General features: G+C 36.6%; 3 protein-coding genes and 3 non-coding genes across 7 annotated transcripts; 4 read left to right on the forward strand and 2 right to left on the reverse strand.

Annotated features, from left to right (window-relative positions):
* The first annotated feature begins 2925 nt into the window (after positions 1-2925).
* LOC110891161 (pentatricopeptide repeat-containing protein At1g51965, mitochondrial) lies at positions 2926-9646 on the forward strand. Of its 2 annotated transcripts, none has more exons than XM_022138826.2 (3): positions 2926-3798; positions 4808-6134; positions 6282-6431. In XM_022138826.2, the coding sequence occupies exons 1-2, from the start codon at positions 3082-3084 to the stop codon at positions 6011-6013; spliced, it is 1923 nt and encodes a 640-aa protein (XP_021994518.1). In that variant the 5' UTR covers positions 2926-3081; the 3' UTR covers positions 6014-6134; positions 6282-6431. The 2 variants fall into 2 exon arrangements, with proteins under 2 accessions (XP_021994518.1, XP_021994517.1); XM_022138825.2 differs by lacking the exon at positions 6282-6431 and adding an exon at positions 9206-9646 and having other exon boundaries at positions 3000-3798.
* Positions 9647-10519: 873 nt separating this feature from the next.
* Positions 10520-10592, forward strand: TRNAE-CUC. The gene has a single exon. It is a non-coding gene; the product is annotated as a tRNA-Glu (tRNA).
* A 217-nt stretch (positions 10593-10809) lies between these two features.
* Positions 10810-11732, reverse strand: LOC110887357 (major allergen Pru ar 1). Its single transcript, XM_022135047.2, has 2 exons — positions 11549-11732; positions 10810-11213 (listed from the first exon to the last, which is right to left on the reverse strand). Exons 1-2 carry the CDS (start codon positions 11730-11732, stop codon positions 10927-10929), a joined length of 471 nt encoding a protein of 156 aa, XP_021990739.1. The 3' UTR covers positions 10810-10926.
* A 1593-nt stretch (positions 11733-13325) lies between these two features.
* Positions 13326-13398, forward strand: TRNAE-CUC. The gene has a single exon. It is a non-coding gene; the product is annotated as a tRNA-Glu (tRNA).
* A 1053-nt stretch (positions 13399-14451) lies between these two features.
* TRNAE-CUC lies at positions 14452-14524 on the forward strand. Its single transcript has one exon. It is a non-coding gene; the product is annotated as a tRNA-Glu (tRNA).
* A 421-nt stretch (positions 14525-14945) lies between these two features.
* On the reverse strand, positions 14946-15615 carry LOC110887356 (major allergen Pru ar 1-like). Its single transcript, XM_035980105.1, has 2 exons — positions 15432-15615; positions 14946-15280 (listed from the first exon to the last, which is right to left on the reverse strand). Exons 1-2 carry the CDS (start codon positions 15613-15615, stop codon positions 14994-14996), a joined length of 471 nt encoding a protein of 156 aa, XP_035835998.1. The 3' UTR covers positions 14946-14993.
* Between the last annotated feature and the right edge of the window lie 1969 nt (positions 15616-17584).

Genomic DNA, 17584 nt, shown 5'->3' on the forward strand with positions numbered 1-17584 from the left:
ACACTAGAAGGGAATGAAAGCGTTTTCAAGTTTTAAAGTGCTTAAAATACCCTTAACGGGTCAAAATAAGCATACAAGCGAAAATGAGTTAAATTGTGTAATAAACCTATGATTAGAACCTAATATGGTAGGTAACATTAATTTATAGAAGTATATGTAATATAGGAATCAAACAAATACGTTTGTTTGATAAAATGCATAAACGGGTTAAAATTCGGTAAAAAGGTAACGAGTCAAAGGCTTAGAAGTCTCAAAATTTCTTATGTTGGATGTAGGATTTTAACTCCATAAGATGGAGGATTAAATTACGGACGCGTAGGAAAAAGAATCGGGTAAAACGGATCAATAACGAAGAAGTTATGGTTGTTTCCGTAAAAACTGGCATAGCTGATCTGAACTACAACCTGCTGGAAACTGGTTTCCCAGGCGACACGCGAAGGAACAACCTGGTTCCTCCGCGACACGCGACAGAACCCTGAATTAGCGAAAAAATTTTATTTTAATCAGTTTCGCTTCCCGGACTCGTTTAAATATGTTCTAAGTTACATATGACTAATCCAACTCATGTTTTATGAGTTTCAGGTATGATTTTAGCACCGGAGGATGATCAAGCACAACGAAGAACCGAACACGATCAAGAAATAAGCTTCCGCACTATGTATCGTTATTATATTAAACGACGAATGTACACATGACATGTATACTTTTAAGTTGTAAAAAGTTTTAACAAACCCGTAATTTCTAATGCATGTGTAATCTTAACTACATGATTGTTTTTCGTAAATGATACGTTAAACCTTAATTTATAAGAACGGGTGTTACATAATTCGGAAAATTTTTTAACTCCGTTAAGCTATTTTAACGACGGACTATTATCTGTCAAAAGTGGACCAGTTCGGATTATTATCGACAAATAACTGAGTTGGGATTATGATCAACCAAACTGAGAAAGTTGGGATTATTTAAATCCAATTTGCCTTATAAAAATGGAGAGGGTTTTTAAAAATACCGGAGATTGTATAAAAGTAAGAGATAATTGGGTTGAGATTGTGTGAAAAAAGGTATGGATTGGTTTATTTTATATAGAAAATAATTTATTTTTTATTAATCTTGCCGTTGCCTAACAGGTATATTTCAATCATTGGGCTCGTCGAGAGCGGCGAGGGGAGGACGTAGGAGAAGAGACGAGCCAGGTGGGGGGGGGGGTGGACGAGGCTCGACTTCCCTCCACCGTTCCCCACACCCGGTAGTCTAAGCACTCTCACTTTATAGTTACACTTGTTGATCTCTGATCAAGTACTACAATCATGACAAAATGCATGTTTATTCCCCACTAATGAAAATGAAGATGTCACTGTCAAAACATTTATGCACACATCTGGGGACCACACCACATGATAGTAACATCAACCCAAAATTCTCTCCTATGAATAGTTAATGCCAACGAGATATTCATGTTTGCTATTTTGAGCACTCTCACTTAATAGTTGACACTTATTCATATCTGATCAAGTACTTATTCTCACGTCAAAGGGTAGTCGTAGGAGGACCACTCTTCCTGTGGCGAGGCTCACAACGTTTTGTTTTGCTTTAACGATTTGTTCGAGGGAATGCATGGTTGGTGTCACTATCATGTGGTGTGGTTTCCTCATGTGTGCATAACCGTTTTAACAGTGATATCTTCATTCCTATTGGCAATGAATAAACATTACTTTTGTCATGATTGTACCTATTCTACCTTTTCTACCAAAGCGTCTTCTTTAGAGACGTTATTTGGCTGGACATAGTAGGGATCTTCCGGGGAAATCTGAGTCTGGTTATCTTCCACGACAACAACCTGGGTCTGTTAACTGCAAAACAGAACACCATTAAACTTAACTCAATTCAACTATTTAACTAAACCAATTTAAGTGATAGATAGGGCTGGCAACAGGTAACATGTAGGTAACCTGCTAAGACACGATAACAGATAAGTAGACCATTTGATTTTTTAAGTTTTTAAAAATAATCAAAATTTGAAAGTTAGGATCCATTATTTCTCCTTCTAGGTGTATAAAATATAGGTCTGTCTTATAGACATTGGATATAAAGTAGTTAAATAAGTCGTATTCATGCTTAAAATTTTTGTTGTTCACTTTATCAGATACATGTTAAACCTGCTAAGACACGATTTGCCAACCCTAGTGATAGATAACAATTAAACTCATTTACACTGTTGGAACAATTTTCTAGAAAGTAAATACTGCAATTTTCATTGGATATCCAAGTTGGAACATGTGGTAGAGGTTCACAAATCGGTTAATTTAATAACCGGGTCGGTTAACCGTTATACCGGTTAATTTGCCCTTTTGACTTTTACCGGCTAATGTTTTAACCGGTTATTACTTTAACCGATTCTGTTAATTAACCGGTCCATCGGTTAAAAAAATCGGTTAATTACAGGTTACTATACTAAGGGTATGTTTGGCATGGAGCTTTTAGGAGCTTTTAGAAACTTCTAGCTTTAAGCTTTTAAGAAAAAGCTTATATTCAATAAAAAGTCTTGTTTGGTTGAAGGAGCTTGAAGATTTTAGGTTAGGAGCTTGAAGTTTTTGGTTGAATGCTCCTACTAGTAGCGTTTAGAAGGAGCTACAAACTTTTAGAGAAAAAAATGATTTTTTTAACGTCTAAAGATAATGAACTTTTTAATAAACAAACTTTTTAAATTTTTAGTTATGTCCATTTTGATCACTTTATACATTTTTATTTAAAACTTCAGCTATTCTGTCAAACACCAAATATATCTAAAAAGCTACAACAAATAGCTACCAGCCACCAGTCAACAGCCAACAACTAATTTTGCCAAACATACCCTAAATATTTATAACCGTTTACTAACCTATGGTTAAAAGTAACCACTATCCGGTTATTCCTCTAGCGTAGTGGTTTTGATAAATTTGATATACTCACTTGTCACTTAGCCCAAAGATTATGTTAGGTTTTGGGCCCAATAACGGGCCTAATCAGGTACAACCAGAAAAAAGAAAAAAAAGGACGAGAGTGCCACCGTTCTAACCGCCGGAAAGTGGTGATACTGTTACCATGAACACCGTCCGCCGTCTCCTCCTCCGCCGTGGCTACGCCACCAAGTACAGCGGCAGAGTCATCACCGAAACGGATAACGGCCGTTCACTCGCCGTCAAAATCCACCTCCCAACCACTCAAACCCTCGATCCTAAAGGCTACCCGTTACCTCGCCGTGAACTCATCTGCAAAACAGTCAACATATTATCCACGTCAGCCGACCCGTTCACCGACCTATCTTCTTACCTCCAAACCCTAACCCTAACCCTAACCGTCTCCGAAGCCTCCGAAATCCTCAAATCGTTACACTCCACATCAATCGCACTTCAATTCTTCCGATTTTGCTCTAATTCAATCCGTAACTTCCGTCACGATTGCTTCACGTACAATCGGATTCTTCTGATTCTATCAAAATCGTCATCGGTTGACCGGATTGACTCTGTTCGTCGGATTGTTGACGAGATGGAGCGGCTGCGGGTGCGTGGCAACATCTCCACCGTTAATATTCTGATTGGAGTGTTTAACGGTGAGGATTTGGAGAGGTGTTTACGGTTGGTTGAACAGTGGGAGCTTAGGATGAATAGGTATAGTTATAAGTGTCTTCTGCAAGCGCGGTTACGGTCGCGCGAATCGAGTAAGGCGTTGCAGGTTTATTATGAGATGAAGAGGAAAGGATATCAACCGGATGTTTTCGCGTATAATATGTTGCTTGATGCGCTTGCGAAAGACGATAAGGTCCGATTATATGAACCTATCTAGTTAATATCCTCTGTGAGATATCAATGCAAAATATCGGTCAGAATATCGGCGATATTGGCCAATATTTGACCGATATATCATCAATTTCCCGATATCAGTTCCTACTTGCTACAATTGTTGGTGTTTTGCAAGTTGCAAAAGGGTAATTTGTTAATGGTAGGAGAGTATACTGAATTGAATTGTTAGTGATAAATTGCTATATATAAAAATTTTGCATGACATTAAAATTACCGATATATCACCGATTTTCCCGATATCAGTATCTTTGTTCTTGGTTCTACCATTCGTCTTTCTTCTTATTACTGCTATTAGGGGTTGTTTGGCAACATTTGAATAGTTAAGTGTTGAACCAGTAAGGGGTCTGAACTAATAAGTGCTGAACCTGTAAGGGGTCTGAACCATTAAGAGCCTGTATAATGCTTAACCGTTCAGAGGCAAATGTCTGACAAATTCAGATTATAGGTCTTACCCATTCAGACTCTGTATAATGCTTAACCATTCAGAGGCAAATGTCTGAACCATTCAGACATTTGCTCGTGAAACAAACAGTCTGAACCATTAAGTGCTGAACCAGTAAGAGGTCTGAACCATTAAGAGCCTCATTAAGAGGTAAACCAACAACCCCTTAGTGTTTTAAGTCTTAATTGTTAAATGTTCGTGTTTTAAGTCTTAAGCAATTCCTACTTGCTACAATTGTTAGTGTTTTGTAAGTTGCGAAAGGTTAATTTGTTAATGATAAAGAGAGTATACTTAATTGTTAGTGTTAAATTACTATATATATAAATTTAGCATGATATTAAAATTACCGATATTCCACCGCGATAAATGATATCTCAATTATCGGTCCTTGACCGATATCCGATATTCTACCGCATTAACTGCTTAGATTATGAACACATGTCTTGTTTGTTCATTTATGTTTGTTTGGTTTGTTTACAAGCTTAAATTTGTCAATGACAAGTGTATGATCTATTGATCTTTGCAGGTGGATCAGGCAAACAAGGTATTCGAAGACATGAAGAGGAAGCACTGTGAACCCGACGAATATACATACACAATTATGATCAGAATGACTGGAAAACATAAGAAGTCTGATGATTCAATAGCATTCTTTCAAGAAATGGTATCAAAGGGCATAACTCCGAATTTAATTGCTTATAACACAATCATCCAGGTGCTTGCTATGAGCAGGATGGTTGACAAAACTATATATCTTTTCTCAAAAATGATCGAAAACGATTGTAGACCGAATGAATTTACTTACAGTGTCATTCTAAATCTTCTGGTTTCGGAAGGGCAGCTTGGTAGACTCGATGAAGTTATCGAAATGTCGAAAACGTACATGAACAAGGGCATATACGCGTATCTTGTTCGGACACTTAGTAAATTAGGGCATGCGAGTGAAGCTCACCGGTTATTTTGCTACATGTGGAGTTTCCACGATAAGGGAGATCGGGATGCGTACTTATCGATGCTCGAAAGCTTATGCAATGAGGGTAAAATGGTCGAAGCTATCGATCTGTTAAGTAAGATTCACGAAAAGGGGATAAGTTCTGATACGATTATGTACAACACCGTGTTCACTGCTCTTGGGAAAGCGAAACAGATATCACATCTTGTAGATTTGTACGATAAGATGAAAAAAGAGGGCCCGTTACCGGATATCTTCACGTACAATATCTTGATCTCGAGTTTCGGCAGAGCGGGACAAGTCGACGAGGCGGTTAATATATTCGACGAGCTCGAGAACAGTGATTGTAAGCCGGATATCGTATCGTATAACTCTTTGATAAACTGTTTAGGGAAAAACGGCGATGTTGACGAAGCCCACATGAGGTTTAGAGAGATGGAAGAAAAGGGGTTGAATCCCGATGTTGTAACGTATAGTACGCTTATCGAGTGTTTTGGGAAGTCGGATAAAGTCGAAATGGCTTGTAGTTTGTTTGATCAGATGTTTTCTGAAGGGTGTTATCCGAATATTGTTACGTATAATATATTGTTAGATTGTTTAGAGAGATGTGGGAGAACGGCTGAAGCGGTTGATTTGTATGCGAAGCTTAAAGAACAAGGTCTGACGCCGGATTCGATAACGTATTCGATTCTTGAACGGTTGCAAAGCGGTTCTCATAGGAAGTTTAGAAGTCGGAGGCAACATCCGATTACTGGATGGGTTGTTAGTCCGTTAAGATGATAGTTAGATTACAACCAATTTTGAGTGTTGTTTGTTTAGATGTGGACCTGTTTGTTGATGACGTTTTGATGCGGAATTTTTGAATCCGACGAAGGGGGTCTGCTTCTCCCTAATGTACTCTGTAAGTTCATTGTCATTTTTATTAATTTTCTAATTATTATTGTTCGTTTATTGAGGATAAAGGTGAACTATTTGCTTTGCTGTGAGCTTGTCAGCCTGTGATGTTATATCATATTTGCTGCTACTAATAACACTAAGTAACATACAGGTCAACATGGACTTTTTGTGGTACTCCCAAGTCTTGATATCCCGTATTTCATTTGTTTTATTAATCATGACAAAATGCTCCTCCTTTATTGTAAATTAGATATGATTGAGCAATTCAGAAGTGCGATTATGATAATGAAGGGTTGGGTTCATTTTATAACTCTAAATAATTGCAGAACTTTCAGAACTCTTAATAAACAATCTTTTTATTTATATATTTTTGTATCCAAGGGATTTTTTATCATTTAGTATATGTATTTTTATGATTACATACATGTTAAGAGTAGTTTTATCATCTTTTTATTATATGTAATTAGTTATTACACATGTATATAATTTGGTTATAAGTTATTCTTAGAGTTAACTTCCGTTTTGCTCTCTGTGGTTTGGTCATTTTAACGGTTTTGCTCCAATAGTTTAAAAATAGCCATTTTCCTCCCTGATCTTTCAAGTTTGTCACCAGTTTGCTCCCTGGCTCTAACTCAGTTAAAACGTTCAGTTAAAAGTAGGGGTATTTCGGTAGTTTACTCCCTGGCTCTAACTCAATTAAAACGACTAGTTAAAAGTCGCGATAGTCGTGATCGGCAGGTGGTAGTTGAAGGTGGTGGTGGATGGTGGTGGTGTTGGGGAATTTTCAGATTGCCGGATGATCAGAGAGGCGTGTAATCACTCTCAGATCAAATTATTTCGGTGGTTCACCCGAATAATTCAATCGGATACAACTCTGATTTCGAGAAATTGAACTAGTGTATGTTGTTTGTGTGAATTGATGAACCAGAAAATTGTGATCAAAACTGAATACGAAATTGGGTTTTTGGGGTGTAACTGCCCAATGGCAGTTAACTCTATTTTTATGACAAAAACTGCCATTTAACTGCCATTGTTTCAAACAGCACGACCCCAGCCAGGGGCTCTGCCCCTTGGACCCCGCTAGGGGCTGCCGCCCCTTGGACCCTGCTCCCAGGGGCGCTGCCCCCTTGGAACCCCCGAAGTGTACGGGCGCGTGCACTCCCGCACCTCCTAACTTGCTTGATGTGTATTATTATTCGCTTTGATCACCAAGTCAATCCCCCGATTACACTAAAATATCTAACAGGTGGCCAGTAGAAAGAGTGGTTGGAAAGATGGGAGATCAAAAAAGAATTACTTATATACATGTAAACAAAACAAGTTATAGGTTTATTTAGATGAAAAGACTTATATGTCCTTGCTTTTATCTATAATATACCAAAATACCCTTCTAGTTAATGGATTTTTTGGATGGAGTTAGAGGCGGGGAGCAAAATAACGATAAATTAGAAAAATCAGGGAGGAAAATGGCTATTTTTAAACTATTGGGGCAAAACCGTTAAAATGACCAAATCACAGGGAGTAAAATGGAAGTTAACTCTTATTGTTAATAACTGATATGTATGTAATCATAAAAAGGCATATAAAAATGATAAAAGTACCCTAAATATAAAATTATATATATAAATGATTGTTTATTAGGAGTTCTGAAAGTTCCGCAATTATTTAGAGTTCTGAAATGATCCTTACCCTGATAATGAATATCCACAATAAGCTATGCTACATATAAACTACTCGTATGCTTCCAAGTTCCAAGACTTTGCCTTTGGCTTTGGCTTTCACACTGTTTGACTTGTTATTTTACCCATACTTCTACTTGGAACAGATTTATAAACAAAATATATATATACACTGATACGTGCCATTTCCCTTTTCCAATAACACACAGTCCATGTAGTCATTAGTAAAGTAGCAGGTCATTGTTATTTCATCAGTGGGTCATTAGAGTGTGGCTAGGCTGTTATGTAACGTTTATTTTTCTGAAAAATGAATGAATAAATCAGGGCTGCAAACGAACCGAACAAACACGAACAAGACCTTGTTCGTGTTCGTTTGTTAAGAAATATATGTGTTCGCGAACCGTTCACGAACACTTATCGAACGAGATTTTATGTTCGTGTTCGTTTGTTAAGGAAATGAAGTTGTTTGTGTTCGTTTGTGTTTGTTTGTTAATTTTAGGCAACGAACAAAAACGAACCTTGACGAACACAAATGAGCACAAACTAACGTCCATAAACACAAATGGAAACAAACGAACACAAACAATCGTTCATGAACAAAATATATAATACACCGACACTTATTAGATATTTAATTTGTCGGAATTTTGAAGTATTTAAATAAATATAGAAACTAAAACCACTAATGAACTATCGAACACAAACGAATACGTTACCGAACATTCACGAACATAAACGAACGGACACGACCTCTTTTCATGTTTGTTCATTTAACTAAACGAACGAAATTTCTTGTTCGTGTTCGTTTGTTTAATAAATGAACGAACACAAACGAACTTCCCGCCGAACGGTTCACGAACTGTTCGCTGAACTTTTGGTTCGTTTGCAGCCCTATGAATAATGATATGAATTAAGTTTTAATTTTTACCTTGTTATCTCTAATTTTCTCATCTCTAAAATGGTACACATCATACACTTCATCTTTTTTTAACCAGGTAAGGCTTTAGCGAAAACATTGACTTCAATGGTTTTTTTTTATTAGAAAATGATAGTCAAGATTTGATTTCATCATCTAACTTGCTTTCCTTTACAAAATCCCAAGTTTGTAGGCAGCCACAAACCATGTTTTACATTAGGTGACAATCCGACCCGTTTTGAACAAAATTACCTTTTTTGACCCTAAACCATTTTGACTTGTTACCCAAGCCCATATTTCCGCCCCTAAAATAAGTTATTTGACTTTTAAAACTTCATTACAAACTGATAATATTCTACCAAAAATGACAAATAGACCATCTTTTGCAATATTGGGCGCACAATTTTATGATGTGCATTGCTCTTTTTTTTTTTTTTTTTTTTTTTTTTGCATATTTACAAGAATTGTTTGCAACTACAGATTCGTGGAATGGTTTATAGAGTCAAGAACGCCTCAAGTATGCTAAGAGATTCTGCAATATGATGATTAGCCCAAATATTCCTTCATCGAAACTCCACCAAAAAGGCACTCACCAGATGTAAGCTCTTCTTTGATCAAACCAATGATGCTAGTGGTTCAAACGCAGCCGAGAGGACAGCCAAATAGGTGGCAATTAGACCGAGTGTAAGCCTTGGTGAAAGCTTCTGATTTGCGAGATTTAAGATTTTTAACGACGGTGGCCTTGGTGAAATCTTCAATGCTAGTTGATATTGTATTATTGTTATGTATTACCTGTGATCACAATTTGATGATTATTGACATTATCAGCATCAAGATAGCTGACTTTTACAATTAGAGAAGATAAACTAACCATGTCATATTTGTTTAATTAGTTAAAGTATTAGTGCATTTGTTTTTCAATAGCTAATCAACATTGTTACACTTATAGCCCGTTGAGTTTTAAAATTAAACATGAAACAAATGGGTACAAATCGCTGGGAGTTTAACCGTTTGACCCGGCTTTTTATGGTTACTCATTGTATCAGCTGCTTTATCAGTTTCTAGTTTAACCATTTGACCCAGCTTTTTATGGTTACTCTTAGTGTTAAACATTTTAGTTTATAAGTAATGGCAAAAGATCAAATACAAATAATCTTAACATACTAAACATACAAATTGAAGGAAAACCCAAAAAGACAAGGTGGCATTTTTGTAATTACCACCAACTATCAAAGTTACAACCAAAAATACCTAAAAAAACACAATTTTTTTTTAAACATTTTTTATTAAAAAATCGCTACATTTCGTTAGCAAAAAAAAAAAAAAAATTTTTTTTTGTGTGTTTTTTTTTTATTTTTTTTAGATTTTTTTAGGTTTTTTGGGGGGTTTAGTTTTTAGCATTTTAGCTTGGGTGGTGGTGGTGGGGGGGGGGGGTTTAGGTTTTTTTAGGTTTTTGGGGGTGGGTGGGGGGGGGGGGGTTAGGTTTTTTTTAGGTTTTTGGGGGGTGTGTGGGGGGGGGGGTTAGGTTTTTTTAGGTTTTTGGGGGGTGGGGGGGGGGTAGGTTTTTTTTAGGTTTTTGGGGGGTGTGTGTGGGGGGGGGGTGGGGGGTTTAGGTTTTTTTTGGGGGTGGGGGGAGTGGTTATGTTTTTTTAGGTATATTTGTAGAGTAACTTTGATAGTTATTGATAATTACAAAAATGCCACCTTGTCTTTTTGAGTTTTCCTTCAATTTGTATGTTTAGTATGTTAAGATTATTTGTACAAGAACTTTACCCTATAAGTAATACCATATCTTCCGTTGTAGTCTAGTTGGTTAGGATACTCGGCTCTCACCCGAGAGACCCGGGTTCAAGTCCCGGCAACGGAATATATATTTTTTCTTTTTCGTAAAACAGTTTTAGCAGTGGATCAAGTGTCGAAGAACAAGCTAAGAACCGTCACTGCCGAGTGTGTTGAACCAGATCTTAATGCTCAACACGAAGACCTCATTTCAAAAGCAGAACCATCGAGTATTGATTCGAGAGATATACTGATATGTACACATTTTCTTATTTTCTTTTGTTAGATTAGTTAAGGCTGCAAGATTCATTTTTTGAGTCTAAAACTTTATTGATGATGTAATCTTTATTCAACGAAAAGAAAACAACGTAAAACATAGAAGGGACAAACATGGGTACAACACCAAGTTAAAATGCGGATCTTTAAACATATGCATCAGGGTTTTTGAGGAGGTAGGCTTCCACAACCTTGTAAAGCCCCAAAACCTTTTCTTTGCCTGCCTTTAGCTCTTCTTCCTTGATCTCAAAATCACCATGTGTGTAAATAGTTGTCGTCATTTTGGAGATGCTCCCACCATCGGGTGAACCCTCAAACTTAATATCATAAGACACCTTTTCAATCTTGTCTGATATACCGTTTCCTTCGATCAAAGTGTACTTGTAAGTGAATGTCTTCTCATCCACTTCATCGATTTGATGCTTTGCAACACCTACAACAAGATTTTAAAATTAAACAAGAAAACACATATGCCCACGTGCAGTGGCGAATCTTGACCTAAAACTCAGCATGGGCCGATGTTTTTTGGAGATAAAATCAGCCTGGGCCGAACCAATACACATTTAAAAAAATTCTCGAAAACCTGAAATTTAACACTACTAGGCGAAAAAACCGCACGGGCCGAGGCCCGGTCCGACCTCCTCTAAGCTCCTCCCCTGGCCACGTGACAATTTGACCAATTTACTTATGAAAGTGTTAATCTGGAGCGTGTTTATCTCAAACACGTCAAATCACAAATTTAGTTAAACTAAATAAATATTACTTTACCTCCTGCAAAGTTAATCTGCTTAATGCATCCGGCCCCACCGTCACCTTTGATAAGTTCAATGCTTTTAATAGCATCTGGCAAGAGTTTTGGCATTAAAATGTGCGAGTCAAGAATCGAGGCCTTGAAAATTCTGGCCGGGGCGACGGGTGAAGTCTGCTCATCTGTATATGTCAAGACACCCATGATTTTTAATTTTCAAGGCTTAAAGATGTTAATTTGAGAGTGCTTCAGGTGATGGCGATGGATGGTTGATGATGGTTGTACTTATAGGTTCAAACTGAAGAAACTGTTTGATTAGATTATGAAAGGGGTATACACATTCTATTTTTTGTCCACATTTGAAATGGGCTTATTAGCCACTATGAAGCATATAAGTCAAACAAAATTAAGCACAAGTCTCACCAATTATGGCTTTAGTTATAATGTTTATTGTCATACATCCATTTTATTGGCTTTTAATGTGTAGTTATATGTGAGGGTCTTTCATTTATTTGATCCCTCATACAAGTGTACACATTTTTGTTTTTTTTAATGAATAATTGGCCCGATTAATTACTTACAATTGAAGAAAAAAAATAGAATGCGTATTGACATGCCAATGAGCTGGGGTAAGAGAGAGATGTAGTGTTCCAAGTGACTCAGGTTCGATTCCTGCCTCTACCAAATGGGAGACTAGGTGAATAGGCGGCGCTCGCTAGTTCAATCCTTGAACTGAGCGGGTTTTATCTCATCGCCCTGTCGTGCCTTCGGGCGAGTGTTCACTGGCTTCGGCCTTAGGTGAGAGTTTCCCCCGGTTCGGAGGCGAGTGTATCCCGATGTGGTGAATTTTACCAGTAACTCATTTGGAAGATTCATTGGCCGTTAAAAAAAAAGAATGTGTATTGGCATAACAACTTTTACGGCTAAAAGCATCCCGGGTTGACCTGGCCAAATAGGGGCATATGGGTATTATGTAACCTATCCGGGTCACACCTCTTCAACAATAGTTATAATAATATAATTTGGTAGTGTTTGGTTTGTTTCCAGGAAGCACTATGGGCATGGGTTTGAAAGTAACCTTATAAGGAATCATTCCCATACCCTTCGACCAAAAACCAAATACGTCTTTGAATAAAACAATATAGGAGACATGTTATAAACAAAACTTACATATGCACCTAATCTTTTTACTAGCTAAGGCTTTAGCTAAAACATTGACATCAACAGTTTTTTTCTTTTTTATAGCTAACCCGAATTTTATTGCATCATCTAGCTTAATCAAATTGAGTATCCGAATAGTAGGCAACAAGTACAAGTGCAAGCTCCTAGTCCAGAATAAACCTTGGTTGATCAAACAATGTGTTATTTAATTTAATCATTTGACCCATTAGAAAAAAAAAACACAATTGAAATCTACCCATTTTAAGAAAGTGGGTACAACTTGTTACTTGGCACTGGTAAATGAATCCAACATACGTGATTCAAATTGTCTTTATCTTTATAGTTACGACAGAGTTTTAAAATTGTTAGTTTTAAAATTGTTACTTGGCACTGGTAAATGAAACATTCTCAATTCTTGTCTTTATCTTTATAGTTACGACAGAGTTTTAAAATCAAAGTCTTTCAAATTGTCAGTTAAACCCGTCTTTACGATTCAAATTTCTTCACATATTATTTTATCAAAGGTTTTATCCATTCTGAGATTTAATTCACAGGATATGTTTGTTACCTTTTGATCATTTCCTATTCCAAATAATCATTTACCAATAAATAATACTTTAACAAAATAACCAATAATCCGTTGTAGTCTAGTTGGTTAGGATACTCGGCTCTCACCCGAGAGACCCGGGTTCAAGTCCCGGCAACACAATTTCTTTTTTCTTTTTATTTTAAAATTAAGAAAGATGATAAAAAATTAAATCAAGAAAAAAAGAATGGGGTGAGAGAGGCTCGAACTCTCGACCTCAGGATTACTCTTTAGCTATGAGACCTACGCGCTAGCCAACTGGGCCACCACCCCATATGTTTAAACAGTTTTGTGTCTCTTTAATATAGGATACTATCTATAAGTGGTAAGGTTAGTTCCGTAAAAGGACATGGTGTGATAGTAAGGTTTCTTCCCTCGAACATTTAAAGCCATGTAATACAGATACCGCCCATTTATCGAAAGTGGGTGGACGGGTTGTAATCAAGTTGAAAGCGGGCTAAAGTAGTAAACTGTTTGGTTAGATTATGAAACACATTCTATTTTTTGTCCACATTTGAAATGGGCTTAGCCTCAAAGAACCACTTAAATCAAACAAAATTAAGCACAAGTCTCAAGATTTTACCACCTCTATTGCAAGTCGACTTTTAAAACTTCATTTACAAACTGATCACCATTCTTCCAAAAATGAATACAACATTTTAGATTAGGATACCATAGAGAGACTTTTAACCGTAAATATCAAAAGCAACAGAAAAGTTAAATGGACAACGTCAAATTTATATTGTTACAGTCTATGTACGCTTACTTCACTGTCCATGACTATCATATCATAGCAATAAACCTTTCTAGCATTATTGAAATCAGCTCTTGTCCACAGACGAACAATGCGAATGCTAATGGTGTAGTTATCAACGTTAAGGTCCAAATTATTCAACAGGGTGAAAAGTTTCAAGTTAATATTGTTACAGCGTCAAATTTATATCAAAACTTTGGTGAAAGCTTCTAATTGGCAGGATTCAAGATCCTTGACGAATGCGGCCTTGTGAAAGCTTCTAGTTAATATTGTTACACTGGTAGAAAAGATCATCAAAGTCTTTAAAGTTACAAGATCATCAAAGTCTTTCCAAATAGCTTTTAATTATTTTAACTCAAATTAATCATTTAATAATAAAAATAGTCTTTTAAAAGCAAATACATTAACATAACAACCAGCGTTCCGTTGTAGTCTAGTTGGTTAGGATACTCGGCTCTCACCCGAGAGACCCGGGTTCAAGTCCCGGCAACGGAAAAATTTTTTTGACACAACAATATTTCATCAATTTTGAGTTTAAAAAATGACATTTAAAACAGATAACAAATATGGCTTGAGACCAAACACCACCTGTACGTGTAACCCATTTTTCGGTTGGTTGTAAACAAATTCAAAACGGGCTAATAAAAGGGTAGTAAACAGTTTAGCGGGTTGTGAACAGTTTCTAATAATGTTTAAACGAAAGTGATGAAGTTATACGTTCTTTTGGTCATCATCTTTAGCTGTTTTCGTGCCACGGTATTTCATGAAAGGATGAGCGAAAGCTTCATAAGACAATTTTTTTGGGGCTGAGTAGAAGAATAAATATGCTCAAGAATGTGGTTAAGACCTTACAAAATTCAGTTTTTGAGTTATTGATGACGTGATCTTTATTCAAACAAAAGAAAACAACAGGAAACATAAAAGGGACAAACATGGGTAGAACACAAAGTTAAAATACGGATCTTTAAACATATGCATCCGGGTTTTTGAGGAGGTAGGTTTCCACAACCTTGTAAAGCCCCAAAACTTTTTCTTTGCCGGCCTTCAACTCTTCGTCCTTGATCTCAAAATCGCCATGTGTGTAGATAGTTGTCGTCATTTTGGAGATGCTGCCACCATCAGGTGAAGCCTCAAACTTAATATTATAAGATACCTTTTCAATCTTATCTGATATACCGTTTCCTTCAATCAAAGTGTACTTGTAAGTAAATGTCTTTTCATCCACTTCATCGATTTGGTGCTTCGCGAAACCTGCATACAAGATAATACATATAGAAAATTAGTATTTACGGCCCATGTGACAATTTTGACCAATGTACTTAGGAACGTGTTTATCTGGGTTGTGTTTATCTCAAACGTGTCAAACCACAAAATTAGTTAAACGGGATAAATATTACTTTACCTCCAACAAAGTTTATCTTCTTAATGCTTCCGGCACCACCATCACCTTTGATAAGTTGGATGCTTTTAATAGCATCTGGCAAGAGTTTTGGCATTAAAATGTGCGAGTCGAGAATTGAGGCCTTGAAAATTCTGGCCGGGGGGATAGGTGAAGTGTGCTCATCGGTATATGTTAAGACACCCATGATTAAAAGTGTTGATTTGAGATGCTTCAGGTGATGGAGATGGATGGTTGATGGTTGTATTTATAGGTTCAAAATTGAAGCAACTGTTTGGTTAGATTATTTTTTGTCCACATTTGAAATGGGCTTAGCCAATATGAAACATATCAATCAAACAAAATAAAGCACAAGTCTCACCAATTATGGTTTTAGTTTTAATGTTGATTGTCATACATCCATTTTATTGGCTTTTAATGTGTAATCATATGTGAGGGTCTTTCATCTATTTCATCCTGCATACAAGTATACACTTTTTTGTTTTTCTTAATGAAGAATTGGCCCAATTAATTAATTAATTACAATTGAAGAAACAAATTCCAGAAGCATATTGGCATAACAACTTTTGCGACTAAACGCATCCTGGGTTGACCGGGTCACATAGGGGCATGAGGGTATTATGGAATTAATCCGAGTCATACGTCTTCAACAATAATTATATTTATTGTAGTTTGGTAGTGTTTGGTTTGTAGCCAGGAATCACTATGGGCATAGGTTTGATAGTAACCATATCCTTCAACCAAAAATCAAATAAATCTTTGAATAAAACAATATAGGAGACATGTTATTTAGGTGTTCTTCTTTTGGTCACTTCTACTTGGAACATATATGCAAACAAAATACGCATATACACCTCATCTTTTTACCAGCTAAGACTTTAGCTAAAACATTGACATCAACAGGGTTTTTAAATATTAGAAAGTGCTAACTCGAATTTTATTTCATACTCTAGCTTGGTCTCCCTTACAAGATCAACTTGGCCCGTTTTGAATAAAATTACCATCTTTTGACCCAAACCTATTTTAAACAAAGTTACCTTGTGTTACTCGGTCCCATTTTGACTTCTTATCCGATCCGCTACTTTACCACCTTTAAAATAAGTCGGACTTTTAAAACTTCATTACAAACTGATCATCGTTCTTCCAAAAATGAAAAAAAAAAATGAATACACCACTCTAGATCAGGAAGAATGTTGTTCCAATTACCTTAGACAGACTTTTAACCATAAATTTCAAAAGCAACAGAAGAAAAACTAACTTTTCCCGTAACACCCTATAGAGACTCGAGCATGCTAGGAGCTTCAGCAATATTATTGGCCCAAACATTCCTTCCATCAAAAAGGTATTTGCTAGATGTGAAGCTTTTCTTGATCAAGTATCCAAATAGGTGGCAACAAGAATGAGTTCAAGCTCATTCTAGTCTAGAATAAGCCTTGGTGAGAGCTTCTAATTGGCGGTATTCAAGATCCTTGACGAATGCGACCTTGTGAAAGCTTCTAGTTAATATTGTTACACTGGTAAAAAGGATAAATGGACAGGTTTGAATTTGTATAATTATTATAAAGTATTTAGTGCATCACTTTCGTTAGATGATCAACATTGTGTTTTAAGTTGAATGGTTTAACCCATTAGAGAGACAACTTGTCGAATCTACTAGGGGTGAGCAAATTAACCACCATAACCGATAATCGAACCATAACCGACATAACCGAACCATAACCGACATAACCGAACCACTAATAACCGATAACCAATATAACCAATGGTTATGGTTATGAAACTTTGTATAACCGCTCAATCGGTTATGGTTATGGTTATGAAGCTATGGTTAACCGATATAACCGAAACCGAACCGAACTTGTGATGTTAACTTTACATAATGGATTTGTGTTTTACAAAACCATATAGAGGGTTTTTACTAAGATAAAACTATGTTAGTAACAAGGGCGATGCTTTTAAGGGGCCGGGAGGGGCGCCCGATCCCCCGAACTTTTCGGCCAGTAGTGTTATATATGTATTTTTCGTATTCAAATTTTTGGGTATATATGTTTTCGACCCCCCGGTTCTATAGAAATTTTTAGGTATATACGTTTTCGACCCCCCTGTAAAAAATTTCAAGCTTCGCCACTGGTTAGTAACAAAATGATCTTGATATA

This window comes from Helianthus annuus, chromosome 11 (assembly GCF_002127325.2).
Source record: "Helianthus annuus cultivar XRQ/B chromosome 11, HanXRQr2.0-SUNRISE, whole genome shotgun sequence".
Lineage (NCBI taxonomy): Eukaryota > Viridiplantae > Streptophyta > Magnoliopsida > Asterales > Asteraceae > Helianthus > Helianthus annuus.

Bases quoted from the DNA above. Each gene is read 5' to 3' on its own strand.
- LOC110887356 (XM_035980105.1), bottom strand. From the start codon at position 15,615: ATGGGTGTCTTAACATATACCGATGAGCACACTTCACCTATCCCCCCG. The intron at 15,281-15,431 runs GTAAAGTAATAT...TCTTGTATGCAG, and splicing joins GAAGATAAACTTTGTTGGAG to GTTTCGCGAAGCACCAAATC.
- LOC110887357 (XM_022135047.2), bottom strand. From the start codon at position 11,732: ATGGGTGTCTTGACATATACAGATGAGCAGACTTCACCCGTCGCCCCG. The intron at 11,214-11,548 runs GTAAAGTAATAT...ATCTTGTTGTAG, and splicing joins GCAGATTAACTTTGCAGGAG to GTGTTGCAAAGCATCAAATC.
- LOC110891161 (XM_022138826.2), top strand. From the start codon at position 3,082: ATGAACACCGTCCGCCGTCTCCTCCTCCGCCGTGGCTACGCCACCAAG. The intron at 3,799-4,807 runs GTCCGATTATAT...TGATCTTTGCAG, and splicing joins CGCTTGCGAAAGACGATAAG to GTGGATCAGGCAAACAAGGT.